Below are 19396 nucleotides of genomic sequence, written 5' to 3' on the forward strand. Positions count from 1 at the left end.
GAGGATTTTGGTTGGCGGGCTTCGCCTGGGCGATCCACAGAGGCGAAAGAACAACTACAGGCCATTCTGGTGTAGACCGAATAGGCTTAGCGACAAGAGGGCTAGGGCTTTTCTTGCCCACTTTTTCGGAGTGGCTTGGACTGGGGCTGGGGGCTTTTGTAGAACCAGCTGCCATCCATGACGCCAGCTGGAGCAGCGGGGTTTTCCCGAGAGGAAGGAAGCTGCCAGTGGTCAAGTGAGGGGTGCTAGGGAGGTATGTAGCTACCTGCTGTGCTGGACAACAAGATGACGGGATACATTCATACATGAGGAGATACCTAGGAAGTGTTGCAGATATTTACCTACCTACCTACCCTGTCGACATAGATTACCAGCATACCACTAGGTACACTATCAAACCAAATACGCAAGCGTTGTGGCGCGCCTATCTTCAAGGCAGCAACATTGGGTATTCTTTATAGGATCACTGCTGTGATCCTCTAGTTGTCTCTCTTCCTCGTTGCTGCTTCTCTCCCTTGTAATCATAAATCGAGTCCCATCATTGAACATTGACCGCAAACACCATGGCTGCCCCAACAGACCAAAGAATAGCCGTTCCTATCGACGATCCAAACGCTGACACAGAATGGTGTGACAATCAAGCCCTCATTATGTATATCAATTATTGACGTGTACCCGAATTCTAGGAACGACATCCTACGGAAGCACGGCATCATACCGGAGAAACCACCCTCACCTACCCCCATGATTGAAGAGGCGATTCTCGAAGGCCGCCGATTAGCGCATGAGAACAGACTGGAAGGAAAAGAACTCGACGAACTTGATGCCCTTGAAGATGAGGAAGATGAAGCATTTCTAGAGCAATATCGACAAAAACGCATGCAAGAGTTAAACAATCTCACAAAAAAGTCGATACACGGAACGGTGTATCCGATATCAAAGCCTGACTATGCCCGAGAGGTTACCGAAGCTTCAAACAATGGCCCTGTGTTTGTCAATCTTACATCTCCACTGGGAACCAACATTGAGTCAAGAGTCCTTTCGGAGCTCTGGCGTCAAGCTGCAAAAGAGTATGGAGACATCAAGTTTTGTGAAATTCGAGCAGACAAGGCGATTGAGAATTACCCCGACCGAAACTGCCCCACCATTCTTGTGTATAAAAATGGCGACATTGTCAAACAGATTGTTACCCTCATGACTATTGGCGGCGTGCGGACAAGCATGATGCAGATCGACGATCTTCTCGTAGAAGTTGGCGCAGTTGACGCAAAAGACATGAGAGTGATCAAACGGAGGAGGGATGCAGAAGATGCTAAAGAGGAGAAACGGACGAACAAGGGTATAAAGAATGGAAATGTTAGACATGCAACGGTGGAGGACGATGATGATGACTGGGATTAGGGAGGGTTGAGATGGCCGAGCTGAGACAACTTGTCATCAGCCAACAACCGCCTTCGTTAGCGACAGTCTTGCATCATCGCCCGCCGACTTCCTTGGTGCTCGTGTGAATCGTTGAGCCATCGACCTTCTCCTTGCCTACCTATCTACATATGTAACTACGCGACGCATTGGGATTCGAACACATCAGATACCAATTGTGTAGAAGAAGCCTTTTCAATCCACGACTTGGCCAATTTGGAGAACAGGATTCTCTGCATACTGCTGGTTGGATTCGACAGGTGGGGTTCTACGTACAAGTACCTACCTAAATAGGGGTATTCCCCAACCCTAGCGTGTACGTCAGTGTGGGGTTTTCTTAGCTTCCAGCCGAGCGGCTTGAGCGCGTCCGCTTCATCAAGGAAGTCGACGCGTGATCGTTTCTCCCTGACCTCCTCCGTCCCTGGTCTCGTCGCTCGCCCACGAGCAATTGCCAATAAGCACCAGCCATGGCCGAAGAGCCAACCCTCCCCAGTCTTCCGAAGGTGTCCTGGGACTCGCATACCCAGACTTTCACCAACACCCGGAAGCGTTACCGTGATGGCGCCTCTGCACAGGCTATCTTCTCTAATTCCAGTGACCCTGCCGTCTTCTCGAGCGACGATGACCCGCACGTCGACAACTACATAAATGGACGCCATCGCAAGAAGCGTTACGTCGGTTCTTGGTTCCAGCAGATGCCGACATCATCTGACTCAACATTCGGCGAGGTTGCGGAACCACAGCCAAAGCCAAAAAGAACGTTTGAGCGTCAATGGGACTCTGGTGTGTGGATGAGTGATGGGTCTGTAGATATGGATGATGAATTCACTATGGATGTGGAACAACCGCCGCAATCCAAGCTCCCACAGTTACATTGTCCACGCACTGTTCCATCCGTAGCTCCCGAGGAGAACCTAGCGATTCACAACATAATAGACACAGCTATTGAGGAGGGAAATCCAGACATCGATCTATCGTACGTCATCCTTCGACCAGGAAACACACTGAAATCTGAGGTTTATTTGGAAAGGCTGGAAAACTGACTAATAGCTGTGCAGTTCCCTCGGTGTCACTAGTATTCCCAATGGACCTATATCACGTCTTGCCGAGCTCGCTCTTATCCCCTCAGTCGATAAAGACGTGCCCTTTGAGCAAAGTAATCCCGAGCTGGGTCTTTACCTATCTAACAACAGGCTGGCACGTGCGCCGGGTGCTTTATTTAATCTTGAACACCTAACATATCTAAGCCTTCGGAATAACAAAATCTCTGAATTGCCGCCCTCTATTGGCAAGTTGCGAAATCTGCGTGAACTCAATCTTTCACTCAATCGTCTTCGCTATCTCCCTGGGGAGATACTTGATCTTCTCGAATATCCCTCGGCATTGTCATCTTTGCATGTCCATCCAAATCCGTTTCACCGGCCACAGACTCTTCCGCCTTCCGAAAAACCTAGGCATGGGAATATTCAGATTCCAAATAAGCAAACACCCATATTCGAGAGCCCAGAGTCGCCATTGTTTTCCTCATTAGATAATCGTGAAGGAGAGGGAACCAGCACAACCTTTTTGGCCGCATGGCAGTTTGTTCTCCTCGCACGATCAGTCGTGCAATATAGTGATAGCCGTGGCTCAGTGCTTTCTAAATTCCAATTGCCCCGTGTAGAATTAGATGATCATTCCCGGTCAAATTCATGCGATGAGACGCAACACGTTACTATCCAGACTGAGGACGTTTCGCTGCTCTCTACACCTCCCTTTCAAAGTCGAACAACTGACGGGCTTCAAAAGTCAAGCCATGTGCTATCGCTCTTTGAATTGGCGTCAAAGTCGGCATCTCGCGCTGCGCAAATAGTAAGTTCTATCCCGAGATGTCGCTCTCAGATTTTCTGTCTCGAAGCATACGCACTTTGTTGAATACGAAGCATTGCGTTTCGACTTTCTCATACTCTTTGAAATCTTCCGCGCATCTAGGACTATGACAACTAACCTGAATATCGCAGTGGGATCTAACTTCCTATTTCTCTGCACAAGCACCTACAAGCGTGCTGGGGAGTATTAATCGGATTGCAACGCAGAGCGCCTTGAATGGTAACTCTGGAACCTTGCCATGTTCCATCTGTGGACGACAAATTACAACACCAGCCGCCCAATGGATCGAGTGGTGGGACATTTCGAAAGCAGAGTGTAAATCACCAGAGACATTGGCACTAGAACCCCTTAGTATGAATAGAGAGGAGAACGCAATACCATTCTTAAGGCGTGGCTGTTCTTGGAATTGTATACCAAAGCCAACAGAATCTGGGAAATGTGCGCCTGGCAGCGTCCTGTTACCTAAATTTCGATAAGGCATCTGAAACATCGCTAAGCTCTGCATCAATGCAGATTGTGGAACGCATAGATATTTATCTGCGCCATGTCAAATGGATGGGGCCCCAGGGCAGGTTTGAGCCTTCCCGCCAGAAAAAGCAAGTAGCCTTGAAAATTAAAATAACCAGACTCCCACTCGCCGAGGCTTCGATGTCGTCTACCGCGGTTGCTTGTCATGCCCACTACAGGAGTTAGCCTTTCTGCTGTTCTCTTCAATTCGGTTGATGATCATGACCACCTGATCAACCATGGTGAATTATCAGTTGCCCAACAACCTATCTACCACCCAGACTTTCACATGACTTTGGGGCTCCTAAACAAGGCTGTTGCACAGGCTAAGTTCTGACTGCGATAGCGTACTCATTTCAATCTTACCGGGCTATCGGATGGTCGGCAATACCAAATATTGCCGTTAGCTTATCTCCTATGTAAGGCTGATCCAACAACAATGACAGAGTTCATGCTGCCCAATCCCGCCTGCCATCCCTTGCGGCACAGCTGCAGCCTGTCATTATTAACAGGACCGCGTGACACTTTTACAACACGTTGATTCACCTCGTTCGCCGAGTAATCCCAGGTCAACTTTTATGTTCATTTTACTTATAGTCTTGTACGACGTTCAGTGTACAAGAAGGGCTTAATCTACGTGCTCGCTAGCTCGGAAATAGAGGCTAAAGCGCGTGAGTACTCTCAGTCATCCATCCAGATAGCTCATGGACGGCTGAGGTTATCTTAGTGAGCCACCATGTAACTGAAAATATCACACCCCACATTCCGAGGCTTCCGAAAACACCAACACAGATTTTGTTCTTTTCAATTCTACTGCCTAGCGGAACTCCGGAACCCAGGCATCCACTTCATCAGGTCGACTTAATCAGATGTGGTACCATGTTGCAGCGGGTCCTGCTGAATGTCGCTTTAACCGATAGTGCCGTCATAATAGGTATCAATATGACAACTGGCCGAAGCCCGAAGAAAGATGGCCGGAGAATATGTAATACAAGCCGGGGATGTTGGACTTTCTCTCACCACCGGCGAGGCTAAGAGCCTCTATAGAATAAGTATATATAACCATATAACCATCCTGCCTCCAGGCGGCACTATCTCTCTGGTTTATTGTGTTGTCTTTGTTCTATTCGCAACTAGAAAATCGTAACTAAAGCCATTCAAACTCTGATTATACACACATCAAGGGCATTTGCATGTATCAGGACTATCATCTTCAATTTTGGCTTGTAAACAAACTAGACGAGTAGTTGTTTACAAGCTCACCATGTCTTCTTCTCCGATTACCTATACATACCAGTCGCCTTATAAACCCACACCCACGTCTTCACAGCTTGACAAATTCATACGGTATCTACGTCTTAAGATATATCGAATCGAAGTCACATATGGCATATATGTCTACACGCCCGTGGAAAAGGTGGTGTTCTGGACGCTGTTCTGCTTCTTATTTTCCGCCATCTCAACCGTCACAATTCTCTACACGCATCGAATCCTATTGTTCGGCTGGCACATTTTCCTCGAGAGCGGCGTGCTAAGTGACAGTGTACTGCCACCATTCTCGGCTGCGAAGCACGCGGCAACTGAATTAACGACATCTGTGCGAACTGAAGAGGCCGTACAGCTGATAAGCGGCTTAGCGAAGAACTCCCAGGTCGCGTGATGCTAAGCGCATCTGGTGTACGCAGAAAGACACCCCCAGGCACCGGCATCTACAATTTGGCCATGGCTCCTATAGGTCGAACACTGCGGTATGCCGATAGGCAGGCGACGACGCCAGACCTGATGCGGAAGCGAGTACAACCCGAAGTGGCACGAGATAAGGTCCATCTCGCCATTAATGCCAGATCAGGCGCAGAGTATTACTACGAAAATTTCCAGAACCGGGGCGTGGTTCACTCGAGATATGCGCAATTTACTTCAAGCATATCTGCCGACTTACTCAAGTAAACAACACCGCAAGTGGATGACGATGAGAAGAAAAAATATTCATAACGTAGCAAACTTACCGGAGCAATTTGTATGAATCAAAAATGCGTGCTACAAGTACGTAAGTAAAAGAAGACAGAAATGAGGCAAGGGCTTATTAAGCCAAGCTGCTAGCTCCCGCGCGACGGGAGAGCTAAGCTTTGGGATATCCCCTCGGCATTTTGCACTATCAGGGAACTTGCCGAACCCATTTCCTGGTAACGGCCCACCCTTCTGTGCTCGAACGGGAAACACGACTCGGCGCGGAGGGTTACCTTTCATTTACCTGCTCAATGCATTTCGGAACATTCTCGTAACCCGATAGCCCGGCTCGCGACGCGATGGAAAGGCCGGTGAAGATGACGGGGAGAACAGAGCCATGATGCTTGGGTTCTGAACACGGCCATGATGCCATTTTCCTCCTTAAGTGGCATGTCTGGATGGATCATTTCGAAGGAGCTACGAAACCAGGGCTGCTGATACCGCCGAAATCAGCGACGACTACAGTTTCGACGGTCAATCTACCTACTTATGTTCGTCCCGCTCTTCGCGAAATTTAGCGGAGGGAGTTGTTAGTATTAGTTGATACCCCGTTTGATTTAGTCGTTATATGTAAAGGCATGATACTCTTTCAATATACTATATCTCTGTATACCTATACGTACTCCTTTCGGTCTTTTCTGAGTACACCTTGAATGCAAGTGTCCGCATTTTACATTTCGCTTGCATCACGTCATGTAAGCAAGGTTATTATGCAAAGGCCTTATCAACCGCCTAGTACCTGCGCATGTGCCCAGCAGTTTGCACAGTTCACATGGAAGGTAATGATCCCAGCTCTCCTGTCTAGTTCCTTCAGTTTCTCCCTCGCCTGGAATATTTGTCGGAATAGCATACATTTATTTGGCCCTTTTGCACTTCTGTTCTGCCTTTATGCCGCCCCTGATATAACTAGGTAATGGTCTTTAAACCTGCACGACTGGTATACACTTCATAATGCACCCGCTGGATAAAGTGAACAGCTGTTATGGGGTATTACAGGTAGCTGCGCGATTATCTTGCGATTCCTAGCACAAAAGCATGATCAAGCCTGACTGTTCTTGTAACATCGAGGAGGCCATAGAAGGATACACCCCCATTTCGAGACACTACTTTGAAATCCTCCAGAGATCGATTAGATCCCACGTGATGCTCATCCCATGTCATGCATGTACGAAACAGCACCGCTTTTTCAGTGCTGTAGGATCGCTCGCAAATAATGTCATCCTTTTTACAACAGAAGTCCAGTTTTTACTTTGCGTTCGTCCCGGCTCAGCCAAGTGGGCACTAGATCATGAATTGTCAATTTGTCATACGACCAAGACTGCCAAAGACCCTAGCCACTACGCCCTCAGCGAAAAATGAAGCTAGAAGCGATGCTTGTTATATGTACTGAAACCAACAGTTAAGGCAAAGAAGCAGCGGGCGAAGGAAGCAAGCCCTAGATTGTATGAAAATCGAGAAGCATAAGTAGCCCAGGATTCTTCTATTTTGAAGAGAGAAAGAGATGACAGTTCAATAAGTAATTCGAGAAGGAAGCGCCTCTCTACATGCCGATTACAATTGCCATGTTTTAATAAGTATTTCCCTACCTATGATGCCTAGTCCTTATAATCATAATTCAACTGCACTACAACTGTCTTCAACAGCACAAAAACACACGCAAATGTCCAAATCTAAAGCTATAGGTATCCAGCTTATCTCATGCGCGCTCCACCGCATCTACCAATGCAAGAAAAAGACAAAATATAATGGCCAATTACGACTGCGCCGAAACCATCTCCTTAGCTAGATCCCTCAGTTTGAACTTCTGGATTTTCCCGCTGGCCGTCTTGGGGTACTCGTCGATCCAGAAGACGTACTTAGGCGCGAGGTGGCCGGACAGTTTCGTCTTCACCCACTCTTGTATCCCCTGCTTGTCCAGCGTTTCTGCTCCATCGGCGGTGTGGTCGAGGGAAGTAGCAGGGGGAGTGGTGCGCACAGCTTTGCCGGCTTTCACGAAGCCATCTGCATCCATCATCCGCACGCCTTTATGCGGGACGACGAAAGCCGCAACAGCCTCGCCGTGGCGCTGGTCAGGAACCCCGACGACGCTGACCTCTTGGACGCCCTGGAGCTGAAACAGGCAGTTCTCGATCTCAAGGGGATGGATATTCTCGCCGCCGCGGATGACTGTGGGCATGGAGCGTCAGTCACTGCAAAGTTCACATATCAAAGGTCGTATTATGTGCCACGAAAGCGTGGGCAACTCCCCTAACTCAAAATTATTTACCCTAAAAAGAAGAATAAATAAATTCTACTCACTGAGATCTTTGATTCGCCCGGTGATCTCAACATATCCATCATCGTCTATGCACGCTTCATCGCCACTATACATCCACACCCTCCCCTCCTCATCAACAATGCGGTCCTCAGCCGTGCGCTCCGGGTCGCCGTAATACCCTTTCATGACAAGGTATCCGCTGGTAGCGAGCTCGCCCTTCTCGCCACGCGGCAGAATCCGGCTACGGTCCCCCGGCGCAACAATCTTGACAGCCGTGTGCGGCATCACACGTCCGATAGACTGGGTGCGCTTCTCGAAAGGATCATGTGGCGTCGTCATGCAGGATACCGGGCTCGTCTCCGTCATGCCGTAACAAATAACGAGGTCTCGCAATCCCAAGTTGTCAAAGAGACGGCGCATGAGGGACTCCGGGACCGAGGACCCCGCCGCGATACCCTTGCGCAGATTTCTGAGGGCGTCTGGTCGTAATTGGGAGGCGAAGGCTGGGTCTGAGAGGAGCTCGAGCTCAGCGACGAACATAGTGGCGACGCCATATAGGCCGGTGGCGTGGTGTTCAGAGATCATGTGCAACGTGGCCGCTGGGTCAAAGGCCGGGGACGGAAAGAGGATCGCTGCGCCTGTGGTGGCTGTTGCCATGAGCCCGAGGACGCAGCCGAAACAGTGAAATAGAGGTGGTGGACAGACAATCAGATCTGATGGCTCGAGTCCCATACGCGACGCGATCAAGCGGCCGTTGTTCAGCACGTTTGTGTGGCTCAACATGGCCGCTTTCGGCACAGACGTCGTACCAGAGGTGAATTGGATGTTGATCGTCTCGTCTGGTGACAGAGGCGAGTCCGGGATAACCCGCTGCGACGACTCTTCCAGAAGCTTCGTGTACGGCGTAAGGACAGTCAGCTCACTCAAGGGCGGGAAACCCGACTGCGGATGCTCGGCAGAGTTGTCCACCACAACCACGGTCTTCAGTGACGGCACGACGTCGGACTCGAGCTTGTCCCCCTTTCCTTTCTTCTTCTCGCCTGTCAAGCCTGGAATCAGCGAGGAAAGCAGGTCGAGATTGCTGCGGCCGCGGCCAGGCTTATAAGCGAGATCCGTCACGGCGCCTATGATGAGAACCTCGACACCTAGGTGTGAAAGCGCGGCGCCTAGCTGGGCCGAGTTGAAACTTGGGTTGAGAGGTACCCATATGGCGCCGAGCTTGAAGATGGCGTAGGTTATCACCACGGACTCGGCTACGTTACCAAGGCTCACAGCTACACGGTCACCCTTCTTCACACCTAGCAATCGAAGAGAATTAGCGACAATGTTAGATAGGCAGTCCACCCGAGCATATGTCAGGGTAGTCGTCAAGCCCTGCATGGCTGTTGTTGGGGGGGTTATAGCACCGCCTATCACGGGGCTCCTCGCTATCACGGCGGCTCGATCTCCATATTTAGATATCATAGTCTTGAAGTGCTGTGGAATTGTATGTGAGAGCAAAGGCGGCTACGTGATCATTAGCATGCTATACCGGACACCTGACATAGGTAATCGCCCTTGAGGTGGTTTTCATTGTATGCGTGAGACTGTGAGATATAGCCACTGCATGAGCAGACTCTTCTTGCCCTATGATTTCCCTCCCATCACGGGCAGACGGGTTCACTCACATCTCTGGGGCCTTCGACATAGCTCATCCCCGCAGTCGCGACACATCTCCGCTGAGATCCAACACTGCATCTTCGGTGCTTCACCGCCGCTGCCGACAAGCGCGGGCATCCAGAGATGAGAGGCCTAATATTGCGATCTAGGGAAAATAAAAGAACCGGAGAGCTTGTCCTTTGCGTCTTATACCCCCGCGCGGCCAGCGAACTGGCAGTGTGCCTCAATTTCCATGATGAAGAGAGGGAGGTTGAGACTCGACAGATAGTTCCATATCTAATGAGCATCGTGGTAAGACTATAGAACCCGACCTACAAGTTAAAACCCGGAGGGACAGACAGCTCCTTGGACATTTGCATGGGGTGGCTGAAGCGGGTCTGGATTGTGGCGCAAAAGCTGATGAGGTAGGTATTCTACCTACCCACGGCATGAAGCGAGATGGATATATTGGCGATGCCCGCTGCTGGATATCAGACCCCAAGGTAAAAGGACCCCTATCTATGCAACTTGAAGATCCCTTCGATCCTTTACTACTCATTACTTTCATTGTTCACGCCTTGTCACGTTATACATACCTACCTATGTAGGTGTTCGGTGGTGACCCACAAGACGGCCCCCCGCATATAAAGCAACCTCCGCATGCTTCATCATACTAACCGAGCTAACCTAGGCAATAGAACCCGACCGAGGCGCTGTCAAAAAAACTAGTCCGGTTCACCAACACCACCCACCTACACCTTCAACAGCGGTTTTTTAACCCGTTTTTGAAGTTATTCAAACCTATTCTGACCTATTCTTGCCAGATTTTTAACGTTTGTGATAGGTGTGTTATACGCTTAATTAAAAGTGTAGAAGGTGTTTTTTTATGTTGTGTATTACCTTGCTACCAGCATTTCTAAAGCTATTTTATAATGTAGGTGGACCGGACTAGTTTTTGTGACAGCGCCTCGCCCGACTACCGTATTTTACAATATAGCCCCGTTTGATCTATCGCCTACAACTGGTCTAGTCATAGGCTTTACGGCAAATCACTGGCTTTGTGATTCTTGTTCATTCATAGCCATATCCACGTAAGTATGCGACTACCTACCGGTAGGTATATGCAACTATATGTCCCTACCTACTATGAATAGAAATCACGATACCTACCTCTTACAGGTCAGTAGCAGCCTACCCCCATATTTGATCGCTGGGCACGATCACAAAGCAGACCAGAGACAGACCCCTAAAGTCTGTGCCAAAGCCCTGACAAGAACCCCTACGATCCCCACGTCATTCACCCACGCCTCATTGGCTGGTATTGCCGCACCGTCCACTCCAGCTCATGTTCATTGGCTTACTAGTCCGTGATTATACGTCATTTGGTAGATCGTCCTCCCATCCATTTCCATCCCTCGCCATCCCTCACGTCTTCTCACAAGCAGAGCTTGGTAAAACCGGTTTGCGAGGATCGACGCTGGAATCCATAGCACGTAGAATAGACAGATAAGTATGGGGAGTCAACGTGCTGAAATACCAACGAGGCACCCTCTCTCACCTTGTTCATCATCTCCCCATTTGCCCTGAATCAGAACTCGCCGTTCAATCAACTGCCCACATCATACATAACACTACGTAACAATACCTGCCTACTCGCAATGCCGTTCTTCTCTAGCCGTAGACCCGAAGAGGAGGTTCACGAGGAGCCTGCCCCTATGCCCGAGAAGAAGCACAGCCTCTTTGGCTCGCGCCACCGCTCGCCGTCCCCAACGACGACTTCCCGGACGCGGACGCGGACGAGCACGAGCAGCTCACGATCAGGTACATCCCACGGCATCATTTACCACGTCTTCCCTCCTGTGCCCGCTTCAAGTCAATAACATTCCCTTCACCCCATCCGCATACGCATAACACAGTAGGCAGAAGCCGAATGCGTCACAAAACACCTGCTAACACCGATTGTGATGGGAAAAATAAAGATGCCTCCTCCAACCCTTCCCGTAACCGCAGTGTGCTATCGCGCACCTTCGGACACGGCAGCAGCCGGAACATAGAACTCGACCCATCCATCGTGCAGGCGCGGGAGCGTGTCATGAACGCCGAGACGGCCGAGAAAGAGGCCGACCGCGCCCTGGAGGCCGCGCGCTTGAGGGTCCGCGAGGCGAGGAACGAGGTCAAGCGTCTCGAGCTCGAGGCCGCCGAGGAGGCCCGGCTGGCCAAGATCAAGCAGTACCATGCGAAGGAGGTGTCGAAGCGCGGGAAGCATCTCGGCCGTATGTTATTTGTGCCCTCACTTTTATTACTTTTTTTTTTTTTTTTTTTTTTTTTTTTTTTTTTTTTTTTGCCTGATAGTAAGCCCTTGGTGCTGACGGTTTTCTATAGGACATGACCTGTAATGCGGACTGCGGTGACAATCAGTCAGCGATGGAAACAATGGGCGGCGGTTACGTCTCTAGTATCATGGGCCATGAGATCATTGTTCGTTGAGGATGGGATCAGGGAGGAGGCATGAAGCGTTGCGTTATCTGAGTTTATGCCGTCATGTATTATTATGAAGTAACGAGGCGTTCTGTTCTGTGATCAAATAATAGTATACTAATTATCTCCTATTACGCACCATGCCTCGTGCTCCTGTTATGAAAGGTCGTGAAGATAAACCATGGTGAAAACGATTACACGCTGAACCTACGGCACCTGCTCAGTACTATATATCTGTTTCAACTATAAACTGGATTCTTTTTCACATTTCGGAATTGAAGCATCAAGCCAAGGACACAGGCGTCCATAATAGTATCTTTCTGCATTCTTTGATACCCTTCTACTCGCGCCAGCGGCGGAGCTAAAATTGCAGTGCAGGATGCCGGAAGGATCATGTAGTGTAACATATACTTAGGTAAGTGCTTTGCCAAGGAATTTGCTCATCGAAGTCTGGCCCTCCATTGTTTTCATCTGGTATTTCGACTTTACTACTTAAGTAACTAGGTAGGCCCATGCCTCAGGGCAAGTTTGCTGTGTCCATAAGCGGACGAAGTCTCCTCAACTGAGGCTGCTGCTATTCGGATAGGTATCCTGACTGCTTGCCCGATGAATAACAATCAAGCAATTGTATCGATAAGGAGTCGACTTTGCACTTGCCGTTACACATGCAATTGGAATGCATCAGATGTTGCACGAAATTATTCGGAAGCCGTCGAAGTCGTTTTAGCATGGCTGTTTCTCCGATGCTGACCCTCGCTGCTGCAAGCTTACGTACGTCGACGCGTATGTCTAGGCAGTCCAGATGCTGCGTCAATTCATGGTGCGCGATGGTCCGCATACACTTGAACGAGCAGAGAGGAGAGGAGAGGAGCACTGCTATTTCACAGCAGCAATCTTGGTCAAGATAAACACGATCGGGAAACAATGTTTATTTGATAAAGAGCAATTCTTATAATTAGACTTATTTTGCATGACAGGTGTCTCTGTGAAATACCAAGAGACAGGCTCGGCAGGTACCCTGCAGCCAAGGCGTGTTTTTAAGTAGGGGTCTGCGAGCTTACTTCAATACCTAGCTGGGTTAGGTAGCATCTAATAAGATGGCTGAAACATAGCGGCCCCCAGCTACCTACTGTACATATGTAGGTAGGTGCCACTGTATTGGCTTCCAACCGTCAGCCACTAGCAGTAGTGGGTTCAAAAAATAACCACACACATGCCATTTGGGCCCTTTTCCCACCAAAACTCTACATATTCAAACAGGTATACAATAGCTAATAAAAATAGGAAAAATGTATAAAGTAAATAGAATTATTTAGAAATGTTTAAATTATATTATATATAAATTTTATAAAGTTTCCCCTTAAAATAAATATTTTATCCACCTTTAAAGTTTAATAGCTTATAGTTACTATATATATGATTAGCTATATGCTGTCTATTCATCTTATTACCTTATACCTTTACGTAGAAAAGTTGAAAAAATACAATATTTAAATATGCTATTCTTCAGAATATATTCTATTCAATTTCCAAATTTTAGAATTATCTTTTATGATCTGGCTGTGTGGCTAGCGCTGAAAGCTGTAGAGTTTTGGTGGGAAAAGGGCCTAAATGGCATGTGTGTGGTTATTTTTTGAACCCACTACTGCACTAGCAATAATGCTACGCTGCCTCATTTCTGCCCTGTACTTACAGTACACTGATGGGTAATACGGTATATCCCACTTGGCTCTTGGCAAGTTGCGTCACCTCGTCTCGCTCCCATTTTTCTTTCGTCCCTATCCTAATTTATCGTCAATTGGGGGAGAGACAACATCTGCTCAACTGAGAAGCTCGAACGCCGATCGACTTCAATTCCCCATTGCTCCTATCAATCTCCATCTGTCTAGGTATCTCCTTAGCCTGTTCAGTCCCTAGATTCTACCCACTCTCCTGCACTTGTAGTGTATGTATGGTACATTACCTTGCAGACCTCTCCCTCCTTCTCGACTGCCGGCACCTAGACTACACGTTTATTTGAGCCTCGTTGAGTATCATCAATCGCTATCCTGCCACGAAACTGTCCGTCTGCCACCCAATTCCCCCGCCGCTTCGATGCATCGAGCCAAGTTGCTTTGACATTCACAACCGATTGTCGAGCGTTTTCCTCGTTCGGCAGCGCCGACAACCTCTGCGCGCGCGTGCTTGGCCACGCCTAGACCCTCCATCTACCCTGTGCCATCTCTCTGGACTTGGTGGAAGTAGAAGACAAACCCCATCGACAAGATGCTGCCCTTCCGGAGAGCTATCATATTCGCTGTGTTTTTCATCACGGCATTCATTCTCATCCGCCGTGCACATACCACCGATGCGCCCAACCCCATTCGAAGACCTCCGCCTAGGCCGTCGACTCCTAACAGAGACGGCGATAAGGCCCTACATAATGCGCCGTCCACGTCTGATTCTGATCGCGCCGATGTAGGCGACCACCGAGAGAAACCTGTGTCTGGTCAGAAAGTCAATGTAAACCTCTCCAAGTTGTCCTTATATGACAAACTGGCGTACCAGTACCCTTATGACATCGAGACCAAGTTCCCGGCCTACATATGGCAGACGTGGAGGAGCACACCTGAGGACGATGAGTTTGACTTTCGCGATGAGGAAGGTTCTTGGACTTATTACCATCCGGGTTTTGTTCATGAAGTCATTACAGACCAAGTTGCCGTACACCTCCTTCGGTTGCTTTATGCCCCTATCCCTGAAATCCTCGAAGCCTACGATGCCTTGCCTGAGCCCGTTCTTAAAGCTGATTTCTTCCGCTATCTCATCCTGCTTGCGCGTGGTGGCATCTACTCGGATATTGATACATACGCCCTCAAAAGCGCCTCGGACTGGCTTCCAGACACGGTGCCCCAGAAGAGCATCGGACTAGTGATCGGTATCGAGGCCGATCCAGATCGGCCAGACTGGAAAGATTGGTATAGCCGCAGAATCCAGTTCTGCCAATGGACCATTCAAGCGAAACCGGGACACCCCGTATTACGTGATATCGTGTCTCGCATTACGGCCGAGACCCTGAAAAGAAAGAAGGAAGGTACTTTCATAACCAAGGAAAAATCCATCGTCGAGTTTACAGGTCCGGCTATCTGGACCGATACCATCTTCGATTATCTTAATGACCCCCGATACTTCAACATGAAGCGCAGTGCTGGTGAAATTACGTACCAAAACTTTACGGGCATGGAAAACCCCAAGAAGGTGGGCGATGTGGTAGTATTGCCCATCACGAGCTTCTCTCCTGGTGTGCAACAAATGGGTGCTAAAGATTACGATGATCCCATGGCATTTGTCAAACATGATTTTGAAGGTAAGCTCTTTCTCATTCTTACTTCTGTGCATTACTTAAGCTTGCCTAGGTACCTGGAAACCTGAGAGCGAACGACATATTGGTGAAGTTCAGCAATAGAAATTCTTTGCACCATTTGGGTTATGATCTCAGCTTTTACCATCCAGATGTACCCACATCTTGCGAAGCCCAGTGCTGTTTAGGGTCGTATAGATGAGGATATATTTCTCTCAAAGCCTCACCTAGTTCTAACGTCCTATTCCATGATGAGGAGATTATTGACCGATGGAACGAAAGAATGATCGCTATCCGGTAATCCTAGCTCGTTCCACTCGAATGCCTGCGGGATGGTGTATGGTAGATGAACGCTGAACCGCCGAACGTGAGAGGAATGCTTGCGCTAGTTCGAAGCCCTAATGACGCATGCCCACTCTACTCATTGCATATTGCGAGGACCGGGGAATGACGCACCCCATCATCGAACGCAGCATGAAGAGGCTCGCCAAAAAAGGATTCGGGTGGTGTGTATAGCTAGAGGTGGGACTTGGTTCAATAACGACGCGCTGCTCAAGCTTTTTTATGTGTATATATTCGGCAGAGCATGGATATCATAGAAATGGCGTTTAGGTCGGGATGCGGGGCTTTGGCCCTGCGAAATGGTATATACTTAGGCAGGCATTGATATTCTCTGCTGTGGCATGATTGCTGGCCATCAGCTGAACAGGCGCATACGTCACCTCTTTTTTTAGGAGTCATTAAATATGATACTTCATTCTCTTATTGCTGGTATTTATCAAGATGCCTACTCTGGTAAACGTAACAAATGGTTACGGATCTTGCAGGTGAACAAGGACTGGAGGCTCTCTCCCCTTGACAGCTAGGCTTAGTAGAGCGTTATTAGTCCAATGTATTAATCATCTCATTCGTCTTGAATTCATGACTCGTCAATCGCTCAACTGCTATACTTAAGCTCTTCCTATTTTCTCTTGGAACTTGACTGGTCGATAACATCACAGTTTGAACTGCCGAGCACAGCTTTTATGGCTGCTCAATATTGGTCTCCATTATACCATACCATACCATACCTAGGTAGTTCACTGCGTTCGATGCATAACACATTTCCAACCTCCGCTACGTGACCCTGTATACGCTACCCAACATGTTAGCGACGAGGCCGTCTGTCTTCAGATTTCACGGCTTTTATCAGAAAACTCACTCGTAAATCACCTCCGAGCCTCTCCACAAGCAACTCCCTATCCACAAGCCGAGATTGACCTTTTCCGCGTACCGCTCGTCCGTCGTCTTCATGGATAGGGATACCCTGTATTGGATCTGCCTCGGGTCTATGGTCGCTGCTTCCCCTGGGTCGCGCAGCGCACGCATCGCCTCTGCCGGCCCGGTCCGGAATCCCCGGGTCTTACACTCTATGCTGCGCGTGGTCAGTTTTCGTCGCGGGGGGGGATAAGGGGTGGGGTGGGGTGCGGTTTCCTTACAATGCTGGTACCTCGTCGGCTGTCTTGAGACGATGCGTGGCCTCGACTTGTGTCGCCATGGTCGTCCCGTGGACTAGGTCCTGGCAGTCTTGGCCACCGCTCTAAAGCCGTGGTGATCACCTCGTTAGCCCTCCCTTTGATCACTACCGGGATAGAAATTGCGCCTAGAAAATTGACGGTGGAATACATCAATGGGATGATCCGGTCTGACTTACCACGACCGCGCCGCATCCTAAGCGGCCCGACCACTCGCCCTCGGTGAACGTAGTCCACTTCTTGAAGCCGTCGCCCACGGCCACCGACGCCGATTGGGGGTTCAGCTTGACCCGCATGCGGAAGTCGGGCTCGGCCGAGAGGCCCGGCACGGGGACCGCGAGGTGCGGGTATGGGAAGAGCGCCGCGGCCTTGCTGTTGGTGTCTTTCTTCGGTCGCGGTCCGCTGCTGCGTGCACATGCGCCAAGTCAGTCGCTCAGCGAACATTCACTTTGGCATCTTATGCGGAGTGTCTTGACGTCGTATTATTTTATATTACGCAGCTCTTGAAACGGAATTCCCTTTTTCTTTTCACGGAATCGATTATTTTCTTTTGGTAGTAATTTTTGGAAATCAACTTACCCCCCTCTTGGCTGCGCCGACGCTGCTTGCTGGGATGACTGCTGCTGTTCTATATCTTGCTGTTGTTGTTGTTGTTGTCTCATCCACCTTTTCTCGACCTCTTCCCATCCGCTATGCCGTCGATCATTGTCGACTCGGGTCCAGTTGAACCCATGGCTCACAAGCCCGGTATCCCATTCCATAGGCGGCACGGGTGCGGACGCAGATGCGGGCTGTGTGTCTCCGGCGGTTGGTGCAGCCGGGATCGGAATATACGGCTGGTCAGGTGGAAACCGGGGTACCGCTCCGTAGATAGTCCCCGGGATGACATGCTCGTGGGTCGGGGCCATTATGTATCTTTTTTTTTCTCTTCTCACCTCACTTAGACAGGGTCCACAAGCTGGCTACCCTGCTGCAAGCACGACCAAGAATAGGTGGTCGTCAATAGATCTCGAGCTAACAGGCCAACCCAGAAAAGAAGCAAGTAGAGAGACTGACTGCTCTGGTGATTATCGATCGTGACTATTCTTACGCGACTTGAGAAATATAGGAAGTCTTGCGCTGTCTTTGCCCTAGCTCATCTTTAATTACCCAAATAGTAAGTCAATCGCCGAACCTGACGGACACGGACCAAAGTCTGCCCGCGCGCTCACCACATCAGGGCGGAATGTTGCTCCGACCACCTATTGGCGTCGCTGATGGACATAAGACACTACTTGCGCCACGGGATCCAATAGGCTGCGTCTACTCTGATTATCTGATGTGTAATATATACACACATGAAGATTATCGTGGCGAAAGGATAATACCGATTTACGGAAACCCCCATTTCATGGATTACGCGATCAATCAAGTTGGATCCGAGTACGCTAACCTTAGGAGCTAAATAGATTAGGTCGGCCTTACGTGGAAACATGGGCATGTCAGCAAGGATATTGTCATACCGTCCGTTCGACTGGGAATAGCGGGGAGACGAAGATTCCCAGCTCCGGAGAGGGAAACAAAAACCATGCCATTTTCTTGTTGTTACATGTATTTTTGTCTTCGTAGATAATCAGACTTCATGCACGACGATTTGTCATTTTCGCTACTAAAATCCCCCTTTCCCCGTAAGTAGGTACGGTACCTAAAGACTACATATAGTTACATCCCATGCTGCATATCATACCAACGCCCGTCATCCTATCGTTATTCCGTACACCCTATATATGCATCATTCCCCATATGATTTCGAAAGATTAAAAAAAAAGGAAAAAAGTGGTTCGGTACGCTGGAAAAGCAGGAGTGGTAACCCGAGGGTTGCGGCATTATCTCCGTGAAGGGTAGGTAAGTAGTTTCGTGGGTGTGTTGTCCAGATTTGACACTTTCTTAATTGTCAATGGCGAGTTGACAAGGTTACGATATTTAATGGTATTCGGGAGACGTTGAGGTGCTTCCTTTTATCGTGACGATTGTTTGCAAGATTGATCGGTCCTTATCCCCGACTTCAGCCTGTTCTCCTACTGAGTAGCACCACTGAGTTCTGCGCTTGTTCTACCGGAGTCATTCCACCGTACCCTCTGGTGGTATGCAAGGGTGTGGACACGGCTCCGGTGATGGTACTGTCGAGTGTCGAGCCTCGTTCATCTCTTGTCCCATGTATTTGCCGATAGAAACCTTTTGGAGCTGCATGATCGGTCACGATCGGAAGGGAACTGGTACGAGACGAAAAGGAATCAGGCGCTTCGGCTTTAGAAGGAGCTATAGTGCTTTGTCCGTATAATTCGAATGCGGTGCAGTGTTAAAGCCAAGCATGGTGGTAGAGGTGAG

The 19396-nt window shown here is 49.1% G+C and overlaps 7 protein-coding genes across 7 annotated transcripts; 5 read left to right on the forward strand and 2 right to left on the reverse strand.

Moving 5' to 3' along the window:
- Positions 1-435: 435 nt before the first annotated feature.
- On the forward strand, positions 436-1660 carry F5B22DRAFT_34354 (thioredoxin-like protein). The gene is made up of 2 exons (XM_047970912.1): positions 436-628; positions 687-1660. Exons 1-2 carry the CDS (start codon positions 564-566, stop codon positions 1399-1401), a joined length of 780 nt encoding a protein of 259 aa, XP_047833036.1. The 5' UTR covers positions 436-563; the 3' UTR covers positions 1402-1660.
- On the forward strand, positions 1413-3863 carry F5B22DRAFT_34588 (uncharacterized protein). Its single transcript, XM_047970932.1, has 3 exons — positions 1413-2395; positions 2478-3270; positions 3420-3863. The coding sequence occupies exons 1-3, from the start codon at positions 1887-1889 to the stop codon at positions 3762-3764; spliced, it is 1647 nt and encodes a 548-aa protein (XP_047833037.1). The 5' UTR covers positions 1413-1886; the 3' UTR covers positions 3765-3863.
- A 1196-nt stretch (positions 3864-5059) lies between these two features.
- Positions 5060-5742, forward strand: F5B22DRAFT_644265 (uncharacterized protein; the record flags this gene model as incomplete). The annotated part of the gene is made up of 2 exons (XM_047978397.1): positions 5060-5410; positions 5485-5742. The coding sequence occupies 2 exons, from the start codon at positions 5060-5062 to the stop codon at positions 5740-5742; spliced, it is 609 nt and encodes a 202-aa protein (XP_047833038.1).
- A 1813-nt stretch (positions 5743-7555) lies between these two features.
- F5B22DRAFT_634860 (uncharacterized protein) lies at positions 7556-9753 on the reverse strand (the record flags this gene model as incomplete). The annotated part of the gene is made up of 3 exons (XM_047977048.1): positions 7556-7968; positions 8101-9565; positions 9727-9753. The coding sequence occupies 3 exons, from the start codon at positions 9751-9753 to the stop codon at positions 7556-7558; spliced, it is 1905 nt and encodes a 634-aa protein (XP_047833039.1).
- A 1602-nt stretch (positions 9754-11355) lies between these two features.
- F5B22DRAFT_644267 (uncharacterized protein) lies at positions 11356-12184 on the forward strand (the record flags this gene model as incomplete). Its single annotated transcript, XM_047978398.1, has 3 exons — positions 11356-11518; positions 11677-11981; positions 12080-12184. The coding sequence occupies 3 exons, from the start codon at positions 11356-11358 to the stop codon at positions 12182-12184; spliced, it is 573 nt and encodes a 190-aa protein (XP_047833040.1).
- A 1679-nt stretch (positions 12185-13863) lies between these two features.
- On the forward strand, positions 13864-16255 carry F5B22DRAFT_597270 (initiation-specific alpha-1,6-mannosyltransferase). The gene is made up of 2 exons (XM_047974292.1): positions 13864-15521; positions 15571-16255. Exons 1-2 carry the CDS (start codon positions 14441-14443, stop codon positions 15618-15620), a joined length of 1131 nt encoding a protein of 376 aa, XP_047833041.1. The 5' UTR covers positions 13864-14440; the 3' UTR covers positions 15621-16255.
- Positions 16256-16443: 188 nt separating this feature from the next.
- On the reverse strand, positions 16444-18118 carry F5B22DRAFT_34734 (uncharacterized protein). The gene is made up of 5 exons (XM_047970945.1): positions 17609-18118; positions 17209-17434; positions 16994-17094; positions 16717-16929; positions 16444-16650 (listed from the first exon to the last, which is right to left on the reverse strand). Exons 1-5 carry the CDS (start codon positions 17935-17937, stop codon positions 16632-16634), a joined length of 888 nt encoding a protein of 295 aa, XP_047833042.1. The 5' UTR covers positions 17938-18118; the 3' UTR covers positions 16444-16631.
- Between the last annotated feature and the right edge of the window lie 1278 nt (positions 18119-19396).

The sequence above is a fragment of the Xylaria bambusicola genome (assembly GCF_022495145.1).
Source record: "Xylaria bambusicola strain CBS 139988 unplaced genomic scaffold F5B22scaffold_10, whole genome shotgun sequence".
NCBI classification, from domain to species: Eukaryota; Fungi; Ascomycota; class Sordariomycetes; order Xylariales; family Xylariaceae; genus Xylaria; species Xylaria bambusicola.

Coding starts and splice junctions, on each gene's coding strand:
- F5B22DRAFT_34588 (XM_047970932.1), top strand. CDS start 1,887: ATGGCCGAAGAGCCAACCCTCCCCAGTCTTCCGAAGGTGTCCTGGGAC. Junction 2,396..2,477: donor AATCCAGACATCGATCTATC/GTACGTCATCCT, acceptor ATAGCTGTGCAG/TTCCCTCGGTGTCACTAGTA. Junction 3,271..3,419: donor CATCTCGCGCTGCGCAAATA/GTAAGTTCTATC, acceptor TGAATATCGCAG/TGGGATCTAACTTCCTATTT.
- F5B22DRAFT_34354 (XM_047970912.1), top strand. CDS start 564: ATGGCTGCCCCAACAGACCAAAGAATAGCCGTTCCTATCGACGATCCA. Junction 629..686: donor CCAAACGCTGACACAGAATG/GTGTGACAATCA, acceptor CCCGAATTCTAG/GAACGACATCCTACGGAAGC.
- F5B22DRAFT_597270 (XM_047974292.1), top strand. CDS start 14,441: ATGCTGCCCTTCCGGAGAGCTATCATATTCGCTGTGTTTTTCATCACG. Junction 15,522..15,570: donor TGTCAAACATGATTTTGAAG/GTAAGCTCTTTC, acceptor AAGCTTGCCTAG/GTACCTGGAAACCTGAGAGC.
- F5B22DRAFT_34734 (XM_047970945.1), bottom strand. CDS start 17,937: ATGGCCCCGACCCACGAGCATGTCATCCCGGGGACTATCTACGGAGCG. Junction 17,435..17,608: donor TCGGCGCAGCCAAGAGGGGG/GTAAGTTGATTT, acceptor ATGTGCACGCAG/CAGCGGACCGCGACCGAAGA. Junction 17,095..17,208: donor TAGGATGCGGCGCGGTCGTG/GTAAGTCAGACC, acceptor CCACGGCTTTAG/AGCGGTGGCCAAGACTGCCA.